Raw genomic sequence first — 22,623 nt, forward strand, 5'->3', positions numbered from 1 at the left:
AGAACGTATACGCAGTTTAGTGCCGGAGAATGCGGCTTCTCCGATCGACTGTTTAGCAACAATACGGGGGTCGTTTGTGCCCCAGCTCACGGCGCTAGATGCGCTGAAGCCTTTTACGCATGCACGGAGCGAGCTTTGTCGACCAATCACAGCGCTCGCTGGCACGTATGCGGCCCCAGGCATCATTAAATGTTAAACTTGCTTTGTCAGTGCACTACCTATTTCAAAAGTCGATTTTTGACCAGTTTATTACTTCTAACATGGATCGGTGGCTGAAGTCAGGATCATTGAAGAAGGGTGCAGTTTCTCCATCGCCTTCACAACAAGGGAAGTTTCCAGTTGAAATGAATGAGGAGGGAGGACGACCAAAGGAAGACTTTATCAAAGGAAGACTTTACATACACTTGAACATTTTTCTTCGGATTTCACGAAAAACCATACACACACACACACACACACACATACACACACACACACACACACACACACACACACATGACTGTTACGAAATATGCATGCTCCTTACACAACAGTAGCCAAATAGTGGAAGTGAACAGACCATAAGTGGCAGCTTGTCAACAACGAACAGTTCGGACGTAACGTTGATTGCTCTTTGAGAAAGACAGCTCCATCGTGTGAAATTTCAATTACTAAGTAATTTTAATCAGGCTATAGTGTGTTAAACAAAGGGAGTAAATCCACTAGTAAGTGTTTGGATACAGTGGGAGTTCAAATTGGGTCGTTAATTTCAAGTTGTTTTCATTCATCTCTAAACCAAAGACTATTGATACTTCGGGGGAGGGGGGGGGGGTCATTGGGAACATGGCACTTCCATTAAGAAGCTTTCAGTTCCCATGGGTTTCGCTCTGAAATTTAAAGTTACTGTGCTCTTGACTGACTAGGGGTCCGCCATGGATTTTCGAGTGAAGAAGGGGTCCGCCGGCTGAAAAGGTTGGGAAGCCCTGATCTAGACTATACAAGAGACAGCCTTAGATCAGGTAGGAATAAATAAAAGAGAACTAGAATTATTTGATAACACGATCGGAGAACCATGGGGTGGCTCGGAGGCTGAGCGATCGTGTTTGCAGTGTGGTCCCAGGCCGCTGGAACTTAAGTCCCCAACGCAACCACTACCTCGGAAGTCGCTACATATTCCGGATATGCATCACTTAATAATGCCCCAACAAACCCCCTTGCAAGAGGCGACGATTCAGAAGTAGTTGGCGCTTACCTTCGTCGATGTCCGGCGGCAGGCCGCCCACGAAGACCTTCCTGGAGTAGCGCTCGCCCGTCTCGGAGCCCTGGCTGTGCGGCGAGGAGCGCGACGGCGAGCTGAGGGAGGGCGCGGGCGGCGGCAGCACCTGCCCGTCTACCAGGTGCGGCCCAGACTCCTCCAGCAGGGCCGCCTGCTCCTCCAGCCCGGGGAAGAACGGCGACTTGCCTGCGCACACACACACACAACCTGTCACACAATTTCTCCGACGTTCGTCGGCTGCACGGATTTTAGTTATTCGGATTTTTCCGATTGGTATTTTAAAGTGAAATTCTCTTCTTCGAGCTTTCCGTCAGAAGCTGGTGAAGCAGTCGCACCTAAGAAATGATACGGTGTTATATAAGAGCAAAAAGGTACAGTCACTGGTTAAAAAACGCTACGACGGTAAAAAAGTACTGGCATGTTGTTAAAAATCTGCTTCACTGGTTGCTCGAGATGAAACTGTAAGTTGTTTCGTTTTCACTTCACATGCGTCGTCAACAAACGTACTGTAGCTTTGATAATATTGAAAATAAACATCGTGTGTGGCCCAGGATATTCGCGTATGTTAATTATACTCTTTAGGTATATAATAGATGTGAAAATTACCGAACTATCAGTTTAATAAGTCACAGCTGCAAAATACTAACGCGAATTCTTTACAGACGAATGGAAAAACTGGTAGAAGCCGACCTCGGGGAAGATCAGTTTGGATTCCGTAGAAATGTTGGAACACGTGAGGCAATACTGACCCTACGACTTATCTTAGAAGAAAGAAGGCAAACCTACGTTTCTAGCATTTGTAGACATAGAGAAAGCTTTTGACAATGGTGACTGCAATACTCTCTTTCAAATTCTAAAGATGGCAGGGGTAAAATACAGGGAGCGAAAGGCTATTTACAGTTTGTACAGAAACCAGATGGGAGATATAAGAGTCGAGGGACATGAAAGGGAAGCAGTGGTTGGGAAGGCAGTGAGACAGGGTTGTAGCCTCTCCCCGATGTTATTCAATCTATATATTGAGCAAGCAGTAAAGGAAGCAAAAGAAAAGTTCGGAGTAGGCATTAAAATCCATGGGGAAGAAATAAAAACTTTGAGGTTCGCCGATGGCATTGTAATTCTGTCAGAGACAGCAAAGGACTTGGAAGAGCAGTTGAACGGAATGGTTCAAATGGCTCTGAGCACTATGGGACTCAACTGCTGAGGTCATTAGTCCCCTAGAACTTAGAACTAGTTAAACCTAACTAACCTAAGGACATCACAAACATCCATGCCCGAGGCAGGATTCGAACCTGCGACCGTAGCGGTCTTGCGGTTCCAGACTGCAGCGCCTTTAACCGCACGGCCACTTCGGCCGGCAACGGAATGGACAGTGTCTTGAAAGGAGGGTATAAGATGAACATCAACAAAAGCAAAACGAGGATAATGGAATGTAGTCGAATTAAGTCGGGCGATGCTGAGAGTATTAGATTAGGAAATAAGACACTTTAAGTAGTAAAGGAGTTTTGCTATTTGGGGACCAAAATAACTGATGATGGTCGAAGTAGACAGGATATAAAATGTGGACTGGCAATGGCAGGGAAAGTGTTTCTGAAGAAGAGAAATTTATTAACATCGAGTATTGATTTAAGTGTCAGGAAGTCGTTTCTGAAAGTATTTGTATGGAGTGTAGCCATGTATGCAAGTGAAACATGGACGATAAATAGTTTGGACAAGAAGAGAATAGAAGCTTTCGAAATGTGGTGCTACAGAAGAATGCTGAAGATTAGATGGGTAGATCACATAACTAATGAGGAGCTACTGAATAGAATTGGGGAGGAGTTTCTGGCACAACTTGACTAGAAGTAGGGATCGGTTGGTAGGACATGTTCTCAGCATCAAGGGATCACCAATTTAGTACTGGAGGGCAGCGTGGAGGGTAAAAATCGTAGAGGGAGACCAAGAGATGAATACACTAAGCAGATTCAGAAGGATGTAGGCTGCAGTAGGTACTGGGAGATGATGAAGCTTGCACAGGATAGAGCAGCATGGAGAGCTGCATCAAACCAGTCTCAGGACTGAAGACCACAACAACAGGCATATAACTCACGAAGCGAGATTATTGTTAAAGACTATAATTTATCTGTTATCTTCTTTCTTTTTCGGCCTCTTTTTTTCGGTAGTTGCACATAAACGAGTTGTGCAGGTTAACTGCTGTCGTTAGCAACTGTAGTGAAAGTCTTATTGAGAACAGACGCGTTTCGCTCGATTATAAAGCACCATGAGTGGTCAGCTTTTTTGTTTTTTGCTGTTTGTTTTATTCTTCCGTATTTAACTTGTATGTGCTGGGTTTCTGCACGCACACTTGCACAGCTGTTATTATATTCACGTTTCTGTGTTGGGAAGTATCACTGCCCTCTCGCCATTTCGCATGTTTTGTTTTTGCTACAGCATAACAAACGAAATGGCTAAACGACAGTGATATCTTCCAACACAGAAACGTGAATATATTAAGTGCAGTGAAAGTGCTATGTACAAAAACCCAACACACACACTTGGAAGACGAAGAAGAATTTTATAAACAACACAAAACCTGGCCACTTAAAAATGCTTTAAAAGAAAGTGAACTGCGTCTGGTCTCGTTAAGACTTTTATTACAGTTGCTAACGACGGCAGTTAACCTATACAACTTGATAATAATTTTCGTACTACTATGAATAATTGTATAAATCATAACTAACACAAATTTTAAGATCTTATTTCATCTTACCTTGTTCTATTACTTCTAAGATAATCTAAAAATGGTAAAAACACTCTGTATCTCTTTTCATTATGATTTACGTATTTCTCGGGAAAATTAACACTTCTGACAGGCCTCTTGTTCTCCAATTTATCGTACCCACAGAGCAGAAATACTTTATGCGAGTTTCTTTGATCGGAAAGGATGTTTATTTTCAATGTTTTCATACCTGCAGGAGTTTCGTGGACGACGTATTCGCAATGAAAACCAAACAAGTTAAGATGAATTTCGCCATGCGCCACCAATGAAGTAGATTCTCGCAGTATGTATGTACTTTATGGCGCTGTAGTAGCTGAGTGGTCAGCGCGACGGAATGTCATACCTACCGGCCCGGGTTCGATTCCCGGCTGGGTCGGAAATTTTCTCCGCTCAGGGACTGGGTGTTGTGTTGTCCTTATTATCATCATTTCATCCTCATCGACACGCAAGTCGCCGAAGTGGCGTCAACTGCCTTGGCTGCACCAGGCGAACGGTCTACCCGCCGGGAGGCCGTATTCACACGGCATTTCCATTTCCATAGCGCTGTAGTTTGGTTTTCTTAGCGACCATACGTTTTTGTACTTTCATAACAACATATCATCTGTCATGTGCGACTACTTCACTATGTCCTGACGCAAAAGCTCATGTCAGTCTTGGAATCCCTGAGCACGGAGCTGTCGTTCCGAAATAGTCAGTCGACGGACTTTTATTCGTCGACGAACTTTTATTCGTAAAATATTTATCTTTCAAAGTCTCTTTGTGTGGAAACGGAACGACTATGGATCCGTAAACAAAAAGGTCTGCCATTATTGAGCCTGTCTTTACTTTTATCTGATTCTGGTGTAACAAACTGCGGACAGTACGATATTCAATTAGATCTTTTACTGGCCTTCGTTTCCAAATAGAGTATGTCGACAGAACCTTCCCCCACGCGCGCAACAACGGTTTGCGGCGACACCCACGCACTAAACAGTCTCGGGCAACGTCATACTTTCCTCTGAACTAAATAGACCTCCCGAAGTCTGCACAATTTAAAAACAACGATGAAAAACCGTAGTGCAAAAATGAAAAATCAAATTCGGCTTTTATTAGGGGCTCTTTGCTTGTTGAAAATAAATAATAAAAACTGTATTACCGAGTAAATCGTACCTCAGAGAGGTAGAGACATGAAACAAAAAACTGGAAATTTGTGGTAAGGCCTTATGGGACCAAACTGCTGAGGTCATCGGTCCCTAAGCTTACACACTACCTAATCTAACTTAACGCCAAGGACGACACACACACCCATACCCGAGGGAGGACTCGAACCTCCGACGGAGGAGACATGAAACAAGTGTGCCACACTCCTCTGCATGCTTCACATTCTACTGAAATCGAATAATACCGCTCTTCAAACATTATTTGTGCACTTTTCAGAATAGCAACTTAAATGTGTCTTTACGATTTGTGCATTTCTGTTCTCTGTAAGAACATAATAAATATCAACCATTTCGACGCTCGAGGAACTGCTGATGGGAGTGTCTAAATAAAACTTTTGCATACACATTAAAGCGCAGTTTCTCCTCTTTCTGCCTTTTTTTTTATCATTTTAGTTTCATTGATAAGTCACTACCCTTAGCGATCGTTAAGTCTTACACACAACCTTCACACGAAACTAACTTAAGACACTGATCTCTCAATTTTGTTACTATACGAAAATTCACACGATTAAATCGACACTTATATTTGTCTAACAATATTTTTGAACCATCCACGAAAGATCACCGAGTAGTAGTTGTTGATGATTAGTTACTCAGCACGAGTTGATCCTGTACCTACATTGCCTAGTCGATTAGGTATAGCATATACACAGGTGAAAGAATCACATTCTAAGAAAGTCATCAGAACACTGTGGCAGAACGTTGAATTAAGAAATAGCTATACCGCATAGCTATCGATTAGGAAAAAACATGCAGATATTATTGTTCAAACGTGGTACAAGCCAAAATCTAATGTCTGTGCAAGAAATTATTACTATGAACGTGAGTATTTGCATGCAGAGGAGAACTGAAAAGACAATAAAACAATATTTTTCTTCGGATGCTAGTAGGAAAGACGAGTAACACGATAACGAACCTCAATTACAAGAAGTACGCAGAAATTGTAGCGGTCTCTCAAACTCGTAGCTAGTTGTCTTTGAGAGTTTGACGGCGAAGGCCAACACATTAAATCTCGTCTCTGACTGAAGAATATATATGTTGTAGTACTCGGGTACTTACTTTTTAAGCAGTCTCTGCATCTAAAGTTGATAACAGTAAGGCGATGTCCTCTTCCGAAAATGTTCGCCATTATTACAGAAATTATTCAGTCTACTTTCTAATTGTTATACAAAATGCTATCGAAGTGATCGTCCTCTTTCTGCCTCAAAGAATATAACGTGCGAGAAGCACAGATGAAAGCTGCCTGTGTTACGATTTCTCCGTGTGTTCATTCTGCAGTTTCATCAAAGACATTATCGTAACCGAACAACTTCCGCGAGAGGCAGCATTACAGAAAAGACGCCTTCGCAGACTTTCGAGAATGATAGCGGATGACGTTCGAATACAGGAGAACAGGCTACATAGTTAACAACGTATTTGTTACAAGGCAGGGTTCTATATTTTTTTACTGTAAGTTAATGTTAAGGGCCTACACCTCTAATCTTTTTTAAAGACATTGAATATTATACGTCTCATATCTAAATTACGCTCATTAATTTTTTTCTGATAAGAAACTAATTTGTTTATATAGCTGTTTGGTGAGTAACTGCAGCAGTTAAGAACTGCAAGTGCGAAGATCGACTTTCCCGTCATAGTGACAAGAAAGTGCACTAAATCTGGCAGTAATATGTAACACGGGTTATAGTGGTAGAGATATTTGAAAAAGTAAGGGGAACGATCACGTAACGGTGGTACACTGTTGTGTGCACGCGAACAAAAGGACGCGGAGAGTCACGCTGCAGGGTTATTTTTCCGAAGAATGAGGCTTAACTTAAATTAGAAATTTTCCTATGAAATTTCGCGCTTATAGTTGGGCCTAACATTTCCGTTAAAGCTACAGCTCCATAGTGCAGCAACAATATGACATACGAAGACAACTTGCAACTCTATGGCGAAAATTTCTAAGCAAGTGATAAAATTTCTTATCAGTCCCCCTCTGCTGCCGCTCTCACAGTTAGGTATACTTTTTCCGTTGAGCAAGAGATCAAGTATAAAGATGGGCTTAATTGCTGTATGCATAAACTAAGTTCTGAGCTCCGTTCCACTTCGTATTTTGCGAAATGAATTCATAAAAATTTTATCGATGTGTAGTGCAACGTAACGTATTGTTGTTAAAATCTTTGCTGTAGTTGATGGCTTCGTCATGTCCATGCTAAAGATTTTTCTTTTTAGACAAGGCCTTGAAATTAACTAATACTTAATGACAAAATAAGTTAACGAAGTATGTACTCACTGAGTGCCACACTGTCAATGGCATTGGCGAGGCGGAATAAATAAATCTAATGTCTAGAGATTGTAAATTTGTGGTACGGGCATTATTCATATGCGGGTGGCTTATTATGTGCACAAGCAGGAGAAAGCAGTGAATTTAAGACGTGCGCATGATTCTACCTCGTCTACGTCCAAAGCCTCTTGCTGCATGAAAGAAAATACGCTGATGTTAGTATATTGGGCACAGCATAAAGATGATCAAAGTTCACTAGAAGACAGGAATTTCTTATTGTTGTCAAAACGCAACAATGAGAACTATAGAAAATTTCTCACTGTAACGTGACGAATGCAACAAGAAATATGTTTATATAATATAATTTTCCAGAACACAGTGCTTGCACAGCCGATGTATCAGTTGATACACAATCAAAATTCCCCGTTTCCGGCGTTATGATTAAAAAAATGTTCATGTTCCGTGAGATATCGTCCTCACCTAATGGCGTCTCATCCAGAACTTCACGAAAACGACCGTTCAGCAAGAAATGTTTACCCGCAGTCGAGGCAATAATTTTATAGAATAACAATTTAACCTCGGCTGAGAGGCTTAAATTTTTTCCCTATGCTGCGAAGGGTAAATGTTCTTTGTTTGTCATTGATCGGGAGTTATTTTATGTATAATTAGTACGATACGTTGTAAAGATACATATTTATGTTTGCTGTGTGGCCTGAGCAAACGATTCTCACGTCTGTGGCAAGCCCCGAGCGTTGTATCGCATTGGTAAGACACTGGACTCGCAAGAGGGAGGACAGCATTTCAAACCTCCTTCTTGCCATCCAGACTGGGGTTTTTCGTAAGTCGCTTATGGAAAATGCCGAGATGTTTCCTTGATAAAGAGAACGACCGATTACCTGCCCCACTCTTGTGTTACGTCGCTAGTGAAGTCGTCGCCGACGGGATGCTAAATCGTAATCCTCCTCCCCTGTGCAGCAAGGATCTTATGAGCCTTATTATTAAAGTAGCCCATAACCATTACAGGGATCATCCTGACACTCAACAGATTTCAAGGTTTCTTATTTATTGTCCCACCTGGACGAAAGAAGAAAAACTGATGAATATAGTAACTCGCTGCGAGAAAAATCAGAATATTCTACTTCTAATGTTACTTTTGTTTCATTTCATGACTTCTTCACACAACATTGTGCAAGAAAATACTAATAAATTCGATATCCGTGGAGTATGCGGAACACGTCACTATTTGCTTGCAAGGCAATGGCTCTGTATTGTACAATAAGACACCCATCGTCAACCTACATTACTTCTATCGCGGTTTTCCTTCAGCGTAGAAAATAAACAGATCGGAGGCCTCACGAGAAGCTAGAGAACAATTAATGGCGAATGCTGGGGAAGTTAAGATCGGTAAGAGTCGGTGCAACCGGCAGAGCAACGTGGCTCTCGGCGCGGTGGCTGACAGTAGCTGTTTCGGTAGGAGTCAGAAGACGGTGTAGAGTTCGGACCTATATTTCGAACGTTAGCTCTCAATACTGTTTGCTAATACACGGATATTATTGTATCCATGTTGGTTCTATGTAAACATCGTCCTGTGACATCTATTGCCCAATATTTGATACTTATAACGTACGTTCGTTTAAGAGTGCGTTGACGCACTAAACGGAGTATCTTTGCCTGTTTAAGTTGGCTGTCGGTACCGACGGAGGCCACTCGACTTCTGACCCGTCAGCCACCGCCCCGAGAGCTTTCATCGAGTAAACGGTTAGTATGTACCTTGTTTTACTGACTCGCCCCTCGGTGTCGACACTTTCCAATTACTGCTCTTTCCTTACGACGACTTAAAGCGAAGTTTTCACTCCCATACGGAGTGTCGTGTCAGAAGAAGCCGAATTATAAATTTACAGCACTATATCGCCAGTGCTGAGCGAGAAATGGTGTGGCCACGAACGGAGGAAATGCAGTTCAAATTATAATCACGTTGTTCAAAAATTGGCGCGAACACAGCGTTGAACTGCGTGGAACACATTGAAGATGGACAGCAGAACTGTTCACTGTGCTGCAATGTATTATATTGTTGCTAAGGAGTGTTGAAACGTTTCGAAAGAGAGGTCGTGTCTGTCTTATAGAACCTGCAACGCAGGGAGGCTCTGACGTGAGCCTGGTAATACCCATCGTAAACAATGGAGCTGTAAACTAAGAGAACAAAGGTCCGCTCGTAGTATATGCACAGTGGCTATTACAGCGTGAGAGACGGACGTGAAAAAAAAGTTTACCTGATCCCAGCACAGACAGCAAATAACAATTTCTTGTTTTGCGGCACATGTGTTTGTTACACAAAACGTCACAATGCTGTTTCCATCGTGTTCCCAAAGTGAGTGTGACGTCATTAATTTCATGTTTGAACAGAAGGAGACCAGCCAACAGAGCCGGTGTATCACACCGAGTGGGTTTTTGGATAGTGTCATAAGAAACCGTCACAAGCTTACTTTTTATCGTTTTTATTTACAGTCGCAGAATTTTCCGCATATTTATCGTAGGTGTGCTCATTTCTTGTATATGTGCAAATCGTAGTCCCTTTTACATAAACTTGGTTGGAGACCTGGGCATCATTGTACTGTAAATATTAAGAAATACAATACTTCAGCTTCAGTACAAGGCATAGTAACACACACTGTAAAACAAAGCATTTGCCTTTCACACACGCGAACTGTAGTCTGAACTTCTGCCGCGGGTGCAGCGTTATATTTCGCTAAATAGTTTTCAGTTGTCTGAAGCGTTGTGCTGTATATAGGTTTCGTAGCGGGAGTTTGTCTGCGGAATGGGTGTTCTTCGGTGTTTCTCTTACACCTCCGAAAGCATGGTATTGTGTCTGCTGAGGCCAGGGACGTATTATTTATCACGACGAAGTCTCACCATATCAGTCTGATACCAATACCAATGAACGAAGTAGTATCCAGATTCACTACAGCTCAAAATACATAAATATGCCTCCTTTATTCGCCACATGAAAAAGTGCCAAGCAAGGTTTGCAAATGAGTGTTCATGAGTTTTGTACAACTAAAGGATGATTTGAAAGCAGTTCGTGGCGCGAATTTCATCAAAGACATTCATTTAATGTACAACTATGTCACGACCACAATGGCCAAAATTGTTTACCAAATAAACCTTTGCTTCTTTTACTGTGTGGCTCTACATGTACACACGTACTCCTCAAATCACTGTTAATTGCTTGGCAAAGGGACCTTGGTATCAGTACTATCGTTGTGCGAGAACTACGTCACTTTTCCTCCAGAGATTGTCATTTAAATTTTCAGAGGATCCCTGTTACACTTTCTTATGTGATATTCCGAGCAGTTACGTTCATAAAAGCGCGCCTCTGAATTCGTTCGATGCCTACTTGGTAAGGACTCCAGACGATGGAACAACACAAGGGAACTGATTTTACTGGCGTCACGTATGCAATTTTCTTTACAGATGCATAGCACTTCCCCAGAACCCTTCCAACAAATCTAAATCTTCCATTCGCCTAGCGCAATACTGAATTTAGGACTCAGTCCCATTTGATACCCCTTATTAGTATTAGCCATTGAATACTTATTAGCCGGCCGGAGTGGCCGTGCGGTTCTAGGCGCTACAGTCTGGAGCCGAGCGACCGCTACGGTCGCAGGTTCGAATCCTGCCTCGGGCATGGATGTGTGTGATTTCCTTAGGCTAGTTAGGTTTAATTAGTTCTAAGTTCTAGGTGACTGATGACCTCAGACATTAAGTCGCATAGTGCTCAGAGCCATTTGAACCATTTTGAATACTTATTCCACCTGACGTGCTCGAGATGTTCAGCAGTAATCCGGTACTTTCTCTCTTTGTTATTGGCATTTCCGTGCGCATTTATCCCCATTTAAAGAGAGATGCCATTCATTACACCAACCGGAAATTTCGTATAAGTCTTTCTGCGCTTGTTTACGAATGCCTAATACTTTCGTGTAGATAACAGCAATGTCAACGAACAATTTTATAATGCTGTTTCACAATATACACGAACATTAGACGTCCTATAACGCTCCTTTTACGCGTAATCGACGTTACTTTCGCTTCTGCACAATATTCCCCGTCAAATATAAGGGAATGAATTCTGTTGGTCTTCGTGGAGCCAGTCGCACGAGGGTGTGCTCGAAAGTAACGCCTCCAAATTTTTTAATTCTGTTCTCAGTATCGGTTGAGGTATTACGTCTCATGGATATTATTCGGTCGACTTTTCTGCTTCGCTGATGCAACTTGCAACCCCTCTGCCACTACATGGCTCCGAATTGTAGCGTTTAACAGGACGATGTGTAAAGTAACTATGGTGGTACGTGAGAAACAGCTTGCTGTAATTGAGTTTATAAGCGCAGAAAACGTGCCTCCAATTGAAACGCATAGAAGAATTGTAGCTGTGCACTGGTGATAATTGTATCGGCATCAGTTACGTGCGAGGTTGGGTTGTTCGTGCTCGTAATGAAGGAAACGTGTGTGACGGAGCTCAGAGTGGACGACCACGTACAGCGGCGGATGAGACTCGTCGGAATCGTAATGATGAACTCATCAGAGAAAATCGTGTACAGGTCAGCAGCGGTACAGAGAAACTGTGTGCGCGGTGGTTGTCGCGAATTCGTCACTCGTGACATGAAACAGAAGAGGTTGAACACCTTTCCACAATTTCTTTCGCGGTTTGAGCATGAAGGTGATGAGTTTCTCAACAACACTGTGACAGGTGACGAAAGCTGGCTTCGCCATTTTGACCCCGAAAACAAGAGGTCACCAATGGAGTTCCGCCGCAAAGCATCACCGACGCCCAAAAGCTTCAACACTATGCCATCAGTAAGCAAGGTCAAGCTCACAACGTTCTGCAATGTTCAGTGTGTGGTGCACTTGTACTTCATGCCTAACGCCACCACCACAAACTTTGGAAGGTACTGCGAGGCCCTCAGAAAACGGAAAGCACGGATGCGAATTGTTCGTCCAGATATGGAGCACGCTCTCCTGTAATATGACAATGCCAGATCACACATGAGCGATGCGATATCCGCAACAATACGGCGTCTTGGGTCCACTGTCACTAATCATCCCCCAGGCAGTCACGACTACGACTTGGCCCCATCTGATTTTCATCCGCTTCCAAAACCTCAATGACCCGTTCGAGCACTTCACTTTGATAGTGATTCAAGCGGTGCAAGCAGAGGTGAGGGTTGACCCTGTCAACAAACTCAAACCTTCTATAGTGACGGCATCAACAAATTGTTTCTCAATAGGAGAAGTGTATTCATCGCCAGGGTGACTGTGTTGTGAAATAAATATGTAGACATAAAGAATAAAGATGTACAACGACGATAACGTTTGAAACTTCCTGGCAGATTAAAACTGTGTGCCGGGCCGAGACTACTCGGGACCTTTGCCTTTCGCGGCAAGTGCTCTACCAACTGAGCTACCCAAGCATGACTCATGCCCCGTCCTCACAGCTTTACTTCTGCCAGTACCTCGTCTCCTACCTTCCAAGCTCTCCTGCGAACCTTGCAGAACTAGCACTCCTGAAAGAAAGGATATTGCGGAGACTGGCAGAAGTAAAGCTGTGAGGACGGGGCGTGAGTCGTGCTTGGGTAGCTCAGTTGGTAGAGCACTTGCCCGCGAAAGGCAAAGGTCCCCAGGTCGAGTCTCGGCCCGGCACACAGTTTTAATCTACCAGGAAGTTTCATATCAGCGCACACTCCGCTGCAGAGTGAAAATCTAGTTCTGGACGATAACGTTTCTTTTACTTAAAAAGCCTTTAAGAGTTTTCACATTAAAAAATCGTCGGCATTAGTTTTCAGCATGCCCTCGTATATTTGCGAAGATACTCCGTTCTGTATTCCACTAATCCCAGTGTAAAATATGAGGAGTAAATTTACGGTATAATTTCCGCCCTTCCCCAGTGGATTCCTTTATGGTATAATTACGAATATTTTTGACTCATATCGTAAGATATTCCCATCGATTACGGATTCTGTATGTGCCGAGCTACGAGCCGGCTATATCTTGGTGGGAGGGCGACGTTGGTGACGCGGGGCGAATGCCTGGGGGGGGGGGGGGGGGGGGGGGGGAATGAAGGAGACGCGGGTAGGAAACGCAACTGGGAAACGAGTTGTTGGCGCAGTTTTAGCAGGCCACTACCGTTACGCTCCGAATATCTCTTCTAGGAGCGGCGTTCAGTCATTGGACGTCACGTCAGCCAGAACTGTAAGACACAGCTATATTTCTCCCTCCCGTAGGCCAATAGGACAGTAATGGCATCGCCGCAGTCCCGGCAGATAGATACATTTCGATTTGTCGCAGGGACCGGAGGGGAGCGCTGTTTACGCCCGTAAAGGAAGTAGCTGCAGGCGGGAGATGGGACACTGCAAACGGCACTTTAACTAGCGCACAGATTCCTTCCGGGCCGGCGCTGGCTTCTTGGCCGTACAATTTCGGGAGCGCAGTGAGCGCCAGAAGTATTTCGGTGGTGGGGGGGGGGGGTGATAAATGATAATTGTGCCAACGCTTTTACCCCGGCGCGCCTCTGACAAAGGGCCGATAAGGGACGCAGACATTCATCTCGTGTTTTCGGTGGAAGATGGCGCTCGGAGCTATGGCCGGCCGCAGATAGCTGGCCGCACTTGGCTGTCCGTGTTTCTCATTACGCTGAGAGACCCGGCACGTCATCCTACGGAGTGCTCTCAGCAGCACGCGCCTTCATCTGGACTGGAGTGCTGTCGCCCAACATGCACGTTTTTTCTTCAAGTCTTGTATCTGTCGCCTTCACTGGCCGAAGAAGAGCACCGCGCGGTGAAGAAAAAGTCGCTTTCGTGCACTTCCGAAACTATACAAGGCGTATCACAATTAATAGCGAAAGCTCACTCTGACCATCTTCAACCCGGCAGCAGTGTGTAGGAGTGTGGTACATCCCTTATGACGAATTTCAACATCTACATCTACATACATACTCCGCAATCCACCATACGGTGCGTGGCTGAGGGTACCTCGTACCACAACTAGCATCTTCTCTCCCTGTTCCACTCCCAAACAGAACGAGGGAAAAATGACTGCCTATATGCCTCTGTACGAGCCCTAATCTCTCTTATCTTATCTTTGTGGTCTTTCCGCGAAATATAAGTTGGCGGCAGTAAAATTGTACTGCAGTCAGCCTCAAATGCTGGTTCTCTAAATTTCCTCAGTAGCGATTCACGAAAAGAACGCGTCCTTTCCTCTAGAGATTCCCACCCGAGTTCCTGAAGCATTTCCGTAACACTCGCGTGATGATCAAACCTACCAGTAACAAATCTAGCAGCCCGCCTCTGAATTGTCTCTATGTCCTCCCTCAATCCGACCTGATAGGGATCCCATACGCTCGAGCAGTACTCAAGAATAGATCGTATTAGTGTTTTATAAGCGGTCTCCTTTACAGATGAACCACATCTTCCCAAAATTCTACCAATGAATCGAAGACGACTATCCGCCTTCCCCACAACTGCCATTACATGCTTGTCCCACTTCATATCGCTCTGCAAAGTTACGCCCAAATATTTAATCGAAGTGACTGTGTCAAGAGCTACACACTAATGGAGTATTCAAACATTACAGGATTCTTTCTCCTATTCATCTGCATTAATTTACATTTATCTATATTTAGAGATAGCTACCATTCTTTACACCAATCACAAATCCTGTCCAAGTCATCTTGTATACTCCTACAGTCACTCGACGCCGACACCTTCCCGTACACCACAAACAGCCGCACATTGCTATCCACCCTATCCAAAAGATCATTTATGTATATAGTAAACAACAGCAGACCTACCACACTTCCCTGGGGCACTCCAGATGATACCCTCACCTGCGATGAACACTCACCATCGAGGAGAACGTACTGAGTTCTATTACTTAAGAAGTCTTCGAGCCACTCACATACTTGGGAACCAATCCCATATGCTCGTACCTTAGTTAGGATTCTGCTGTGGGGCACCAAGTCAAACGCTTTCCGGAAGTCAAGGAATATGGCATCCATCTGATGGAAATGGAAATGAGCGTTTGGCGTCATTGGCCGGGAGGCCCCTCGCGGGGCAGGTCCGGCCGCCATATCGCAGGTCTTATTACATTCGGCGCCACATTGGGCGACCTGCACGCCGGATGGGGATGAAATGATGATGAACACAACACAACACCCAGTCCCTGAGCGGAGAAAATCTCCGACCCAGCCGGGAATCGAACCCGGGCCCAGAGGACGGCAATCCGTCACGCTGACCACTCAGCTACTGGGGCGGACATCCATCTGATTCCTTTCATCCATGGTTCGCAAGATATGTGAAAAAAGGGCGAGTTGCGTTTCGCAGGAGCGATGCTTTCTAAAGCCGTGCTGATTTCTATATTTAATTGCTAGATGACATGTGACACTGCTTTGTGGATCCAGGTTGCTACTACGAGATGTCGGTAGAGTGGTATAAGTGTGTTTTTTTAACTTAAGTTGAGAGTAGGACGTCGTGAGATACTGTTGAAACAACTTTGAGAATGCTAGGGGCACCACTATCGTCCACTAAGAAGAAAAGGTCAAGGTATGTATTTTGCGGAAGATATGATATTTGATCGGACAACGAATATCAGACATTGTTATATACGGATTGTTATGGGCCAGAAGGGGACAACGTCCGATCATTGATTGATCACGTACATGATGAGGGGGCAATTGATTTCAAATGGCTCTGAGCACTATGGGACTCAACTGCTGAGGTCATTAGTCCCCTAGAACTTAGAACTAGTTAAACCTAACTAACCTAAGGAAATCACAAACATCCATGCCCGAGGCAGGATTCGAAACTGCGACCGTAGCGGTCTTGCGGTTCCAGACTGCAGCGCCTTTAACCGCACGGCCACTTCGGCCGGCTGGCAATTGATTTCGTTGACGGAGATGAAGAGGATGATGTTTTTGTCAGTCATCACGACATATCGTCAGAGCAGGAATGAGATGAAAACGATGAAGATGCGGTCTGTGATAGTTATTACCTGGCAAAAGATGGAACTAGAAAATGGGGATAACAATATTCACGGCGTCGTTTCAGAAGGTCACATATTATTACCCATCTTGCAGGTGTCGTTGGTGATGCCAAACAAAGAGTTACACCATTAAAGTGTTGCAATGTTTTTACGTTTACTGATATCATTGAAGAAATTGTTTTGTTTACAAATAAGCGCACAGACAGTCAGAGAAGGATGTATTCACAAGAAAACGCAGTAAAACTTATAATGAAGCACGAGATGATGGTAGTGGGCTCCTGTATTTAGCAGCACCCTACAAGGCAAGTAGATTGAATTTGGAATACCTTTGGGGCATCTGATGGAACTAGGGTAAAGATTTTTTGGGCTACTGTGTCCCTCCAAAGATTCAGATTACTCTTCCGCTGTGCTCATTTTGATGACCGAGATACTGGAACAGCCGTGAAGGAAGTACAAACATTGTCTCCAGTTAGAGACGTTCGTAACCAGTTTGTAACTCTAAGGAGCTCTTCGCTCTGTTAGTTAATATGTTACACTGGATGAGAAATTAGAAGCGTATGAAACAATTTTTGTAACTAGTACGTGACTAATAATTAATAAATAATATTCTATTTTATTACTGTCACTGTGTATTAATACTATACAATAATATTAACCCATAGTAATAACTTACAGTTGATTAAACCACTAAGTCAATGTTAAAATGTTTGAAACCTGTAAAAAACTAGAAGGGATGTGCTACACCCCACGCACCACCAGCGTTAGAATTCCAGGTCACATCACTACCAGGTTAAGCGGCTAAAACGATCTAGCAACGATGAGTTCGCTAACGAGCCGTTGCGAGTAACAGGTCACGAGCCGACACTGGCTTCACTATGAAATATTGTCCCAGTTAGTACAGTTGTACCTGAGATGTAAATTTGTGGTTTAAGTGCCCCTCTGATCGAGACCAAATTTCACTCATTACTCACAGATGGCGCATGTGGTACATGCATGCTGGTGCTAATTTAAGACGACTTCTAACGCGCCTATATGATTAAAGACGGGTAGGTCGAGCAGGGGTACTTCTTGATGTCAACGATCACCCGTCCTCAGTCCTCTGAATTTTCCTGTCTTGTGTCATCTCAGAAGTCAAGTACAAGCTAGTCCCTCTGATACGGTCAAAATGCTGGAGCAGTGACTCGTAAATTGTATCGGCGTAGTGCAGAAACTCAACGTGACAGGGACTCAACATGTTGCTGGAAGCCCCCTGCAGAAATACTGAGCCTTGCTGCCTCTATAGCCGTCCATAATTGCGAAAGTGTTGCCGGTGCATGATTTTGAGCACGAACGAAACTTTCAATTAGTCCCGTAAATGTTCGATGGAATTCATGTGGGGCGATCTGAGTGGCCAAATCATTCGCTCGAATTGCCAAATATGTTCTTCAAACCAATCGAGAACAGTTTTGGCCGTCTGACGCGGCGCATTATCATAAAAATTTCATCGTTGTTTAGGAACATTAAGCCGATGATGGCTGAAAAGGATCTCCAAGTATCCAAGCATAATCATTGCAGGTCAGTGATCCATGGACCACCACCAGTTTGCACAGTGTCTTGTTGACAACTCGGGTCCATGGCTTCGTAGGGTCTGTGCCAAACTCGAACTCCACCATCAGCTCTTACCAACTGAAATCGGGACTCATGTGACCAGGCCACAGTTTTCTAGTCGTCTAGGGTCCAATCGATACGGTCAAGAGCCCAGGAGAGGCGTTGCCCCCCCCCTCCCCCAATCCATCCATTACACCCAAACTAACGATTCCTTGATGCCTCAGGATGTGTTGAGTCAACTTCTTTTAACGAAGTTGTGTCATAATTTTTATCCTCAATTAGAATCAGTACCTCTTCATCAATTATATAATCTACCACAGTCCATTCTCTTCTTGTCCGAACTGTCTATCGTCCATATTACTCTTCTGTACAAGGCAACACTTCAGACAAATACCTTCAGAACACACTTGCTAATGCTTGGATTTAAATCAGATTTTTGCATATTCCCCTTTTTCAGAACCGCTTTTCTTACTAATCTCGAGCGGCATTTTATGTACTCTCTACTTCTGCCACCCTGTGTTGTTTTGCTGCCATAATAACAAAAGCTTATCTGCTACTTCTAGTTTCGCATTTCATAATATAATTCTCTCAGCATCGCATGATTTGGGAGAACGGTAGGCAAAAACCCGTACGCCAAATCACTCGGCAAAAATTTCGAGTAGAGTATTTCGACCCTAGGGAAGCAAGGAAGGAGGATGGCGTATTCAACGACAGCGACACCATCAGAGACGGAGTACAAGCTCAACTGGGTAAGGAAGCGGCCACGGCCACCTTGGCATGGTGTAGTGGAAACACGAAAAAACGCAACCTAGAATCTAACTATCTGGACACGGTATTTTACACGTTCTTCCTGTGTGAGCCTGGTGCTTTGACCACTCAACAGTATTTGACAGTCATAGCTCCTGTGAAGCGAGAGGCGTGAAACTGCTGACAGTGGTCTCACGACTGGATGAGGAGATTAAGGTCCGTGGCTCCTTCAACAGATAACAGGCGTCATTTCTCCTAATGCATAGTTCTCACGCCCGACCTTTTGTAATGAAATATTTTAGATGTCACTTGTGAAAGAAGCAAAGAAAAGCTGTTCGGGAGAGCTGTGAGATGCAACTGGGGTGGATGCAGGGCACTGCCCGGGCGAATGTCACGAATGGCCCAAAATCAATTGAGCTGGCCGGTCGCTCGCTTCACCGCACGGATGACGCCGCGCGAGTCCTCGCGGATGGCAATCACACGAAGCCCACGATTACAGTTTCCAGCTGTGCTAAACAGAGGGGTCTCATTTTGCTGTTAAATGATTCAGGAGACGCAACGTTCGTCAGAATCTCTCTTCAACTTACTGACTCGTTATTTTCGTTCATCTGTTACAGTTTTATTGAATTTTATGCTTTAGGCATAAATAACGTAAGCAAACTGACTTCCGAAAGTATCACTTCCCTAGATGCGCACTGCCCGCCCCCTTGCATATAAAGACTGCTTCTACAAAGAACAACATAGTGGGAAAAAGTTCGGCGTAGATGATAACGTGCGACTGTTGATTGTAGTAAGGATCATATTTTGTATTTAATGTATGCTTCTTCTTTTTCCTTTCTTCCCGTGCTAAAGTCTGTTTCCTCCAGTATCCCTCAATCTACCCTGAGGTTGTCCCTACATCTTTTCCTTGGACGGACAATATGTCTTTTACCAGATGGTAATTTGTATCTTATGATTTTCACAATCCTTCGTTCATCCATCCGGTCTATGAGTTCGTTCCATTTCTGCCTTCTCTTATATACCCACTAATTAACGGAGTCCACTTAACATCCTTTTCTAATGCTTCTACTTCTCTGTCTCGCAGTGTCTTTCCTGTAATCCTTCGTAGAATTTTCATTTCCTTGGTTTCCAAAATCTTTTTGTTTTTGATGTTTCCGGTCTTGTCTCAGTTGTGTATGTCAAAATTCGTCTCACTACTGTCTCGTATATCCTTGACTCTGCATCTTTTCCTACGTCATTGGTTTTTTTTTTAAATAGTATCATTTAAACACCCTGCCACTTTATTTGCATTTTCTACGTGTCCAATCACTTCAGTTTCGACATTTCCACTCCTGCACAGTTCAATGTCAAGATCCTTAAATGTCATTAAAATGCCATTACCTGCTGAATAATTTTTCCGTCCACTTCCAGTTTGCATCTAATTGGTTCCACAGATGCATCATACATTTGGTTTTCTGAGAGAATATGACTATATTTAGTTTTTTTGCTGCTGTGTTAAATATATGTAAAAGTTTATGCAGGTCAGTGCCTTCTTTATCACCTCGTCCATGACTACATCAAAAGTAGCGGGCTCAAAGAGTCATCCGAAGTAATTTCTTTGGTATTAATTGTGACACACTTTTGTTCACAGTCCGAAGGCAAAGTTTGTGTATTACATTTGACGAGAGTTGTTATCGAAGCCTGAGGAAATGTTAAATGAAGGTGTACATACCGCGAACGGTCACAAATCCGTCACAGTTGCCGTTCGGAAAGATTTCTTATTGTTGTTTGCATGCGTTTGGGCGCACTACAGATTGTTAAATCAATATAAATGAATTAACCTGATCTCTCCTTTCGAAGAACGAACTGCGACTACTGTAACTGCGAATGTTAAGCGTTGTGTAGAACATTCGGTAACGTTTCAGAAGGTGCTATATTCGAACATCGAAAGCTGGGCCATTTATAAATTGTAGTATCCGAAAATTCATTTTAGAAGCGTACTTCCCAAACCGGTGGGTTCAATATGTGAATGTTAACATTACACGACAGCCACTTGCATTTGCCGTACGTAACCATCTACCCATATTGACCCTGACGAAACAGTCAGCACCGACCGGCCACCGTGTCGTGCTCTGCCAAAGGAATAGTATGGATGCAGTATGGAGAGGCGTGCGGTCAGCACAATGCTCTCCTGACAGTTGACTGTTCCTTAGGTCTCTGTGCCGCTACTTCTCACTCAAATAGCTCCTCAGTTTGCATCACCGGGCTGAGTGCCTAATCTGGTCCTCCCAACAAGGAAAAAGTCCTTGTCAAAAATGGTTCAAATGGCTCTGAGCACTATGGGACTTAACTTCTGAGGTCATCAGTCCCCTGGGAAGGAACAGCCCCTGGCCCGGATCTCATTCAGTACATCGCGAGATGGCAGAGCTATGTTTAATACTGGAGGAAAGGATTTAAATCTTCTTACCGATTTAGATTGTTATGTGAAATGACCAGTGCGCTTTGAAATACCAAACCGTATCAAGATACTCAATTCTAAAGGCATTATGTCGTAAAGCACATGACCGACAAGGAGAAATACGTCAAGAAAGAATGCAAAGCAGTAATCCTCGAACTAAAAGCCAACCTGTCAAACGAAGTAAGTTATCATTGTTTTAAAAAATGCACTATGTGATCAAAAGTACCCGAACACGTGGCTCATGGTTTAAATGGCTCTGAACACTATGGGACTTAACATCTTAGGTCATCAGTCCCCTATAACTACTTAAATCTAACTAACCTAAGGACATCACACACATCTATGCCCAAGGTAGGATTCGAACCTGCGACCGTAGCAGTCCCGCGGTTCCGGACTGCAGCGCCTAGAACCGCTCGGCCACCGCGGCCGGCCACATGGCTGAAAATGACTACAAGTTCGTGGCGCACTGCAGCGGTAATGCTGGTATTCAGTATGGTGTTGGTCCACCCTTAGCCTTGACGACAGCTTCCACTCTGGCAGGCATACGTTCTTTGGCTTTCAGCAACTTTGCTCTTCAGCCACGTACAAAGCAAAGTAACCTTTGGGGGGCCCTGCGTCGTCAAAGATGTATTAAAAAGAATAGAAACGTGAGAAGGTTCACGTTGTCGCGTGAGTCCACAGTTAGGAGGAGAAATGGTCGGACAAGGTATTTGCGACAAGGATGATTGGTCGAGACAGAAATGCTGGCGCGCCTGTGAGGCTGGCCGCGGCAGGCCAGCGCGTGTGAGAGCGGGAGAGGCCGGCGACGCGACGCTAACTGAGACGGAGGGCCACCGTGTCGCCGCAGATGGAGAGTAATCGTCGCCACGCCTAGTGCACGCACCCCCTGCCGCGGCTCGTCCACTCCCCGGCACACACAACATTCCGCCTGCGCGCTAAAAACACCACGCCAAAAACCTAGGCTCTGGTAGCAATGTTTCTTTTGTTCGGCGAAATCGCTGATTAAAATTGCAGCACCAGGAAGTTTCCTTACGCTGAGGTAACGAAAGTCGTGGGATAGCTTGTTCAAATGCGTGTGAAATCTTATGGGACTTAACTGCTAAGGTCATCAGTCCCTAAGCTTGCACACTACTTAACCTAAAATATCCCAAGGACAAACACACACACACACCCATGCCCGAGGGAGGACTCGAACCTCCGCCGGGACCACAGTCCATGACTGCAGCGCCTTAGAACGCTCGGCTAATCCCGCGCGGCAGTGGGATAACTCCAAATATCGTGTGGGGATCTCCTTTTGCCTCGCGTAGTGCAGCAACTCGACGTGGCATACACTCAATATGTCGTTGGAAG

At 44.2% G+C, this 22,623-nt stretch overlaps 1 protein-coding gene across 1 annotated transcript in view; it reads right to left on the reverse strand.

The window, feature by feature from the left end:
• Window positions 1–22,623, reverse strand: part of LOC124796114 (translational regulator orb2) — a 451,001-nt gene that overhangs the window by 48,706 nt on the left and 379,672 nt on the right. Inside the window, exon 4 of the mRNA XM_047260203.1 lies at window positions 1,232–1,441. Coding sequence (XP_047116159.1) covers window positions 1,232–1,441 — 210 coding nt within the window. The remainder of the gene's footprint in view (window positions 1–1,231; window positions 1,442–22,623) is intronic.

This window comes from Schistocerca piceifrons, chromosome 4 (genome assembly GCF_021461385.2).
Source record: "Schistocerca piceifrons isolate TAMUIC-IGC-003096 chromosome 4, iqSchPice1.1, whole genome shotgun sequence".
Classification (NCBI taxonomy): domain Eukaryota; kingdom Metazoa; phylum Arthropoda; class Insecta; order Orthoptera; family Acrididae; genus Schistocerca; species Schistocerca piceifrons.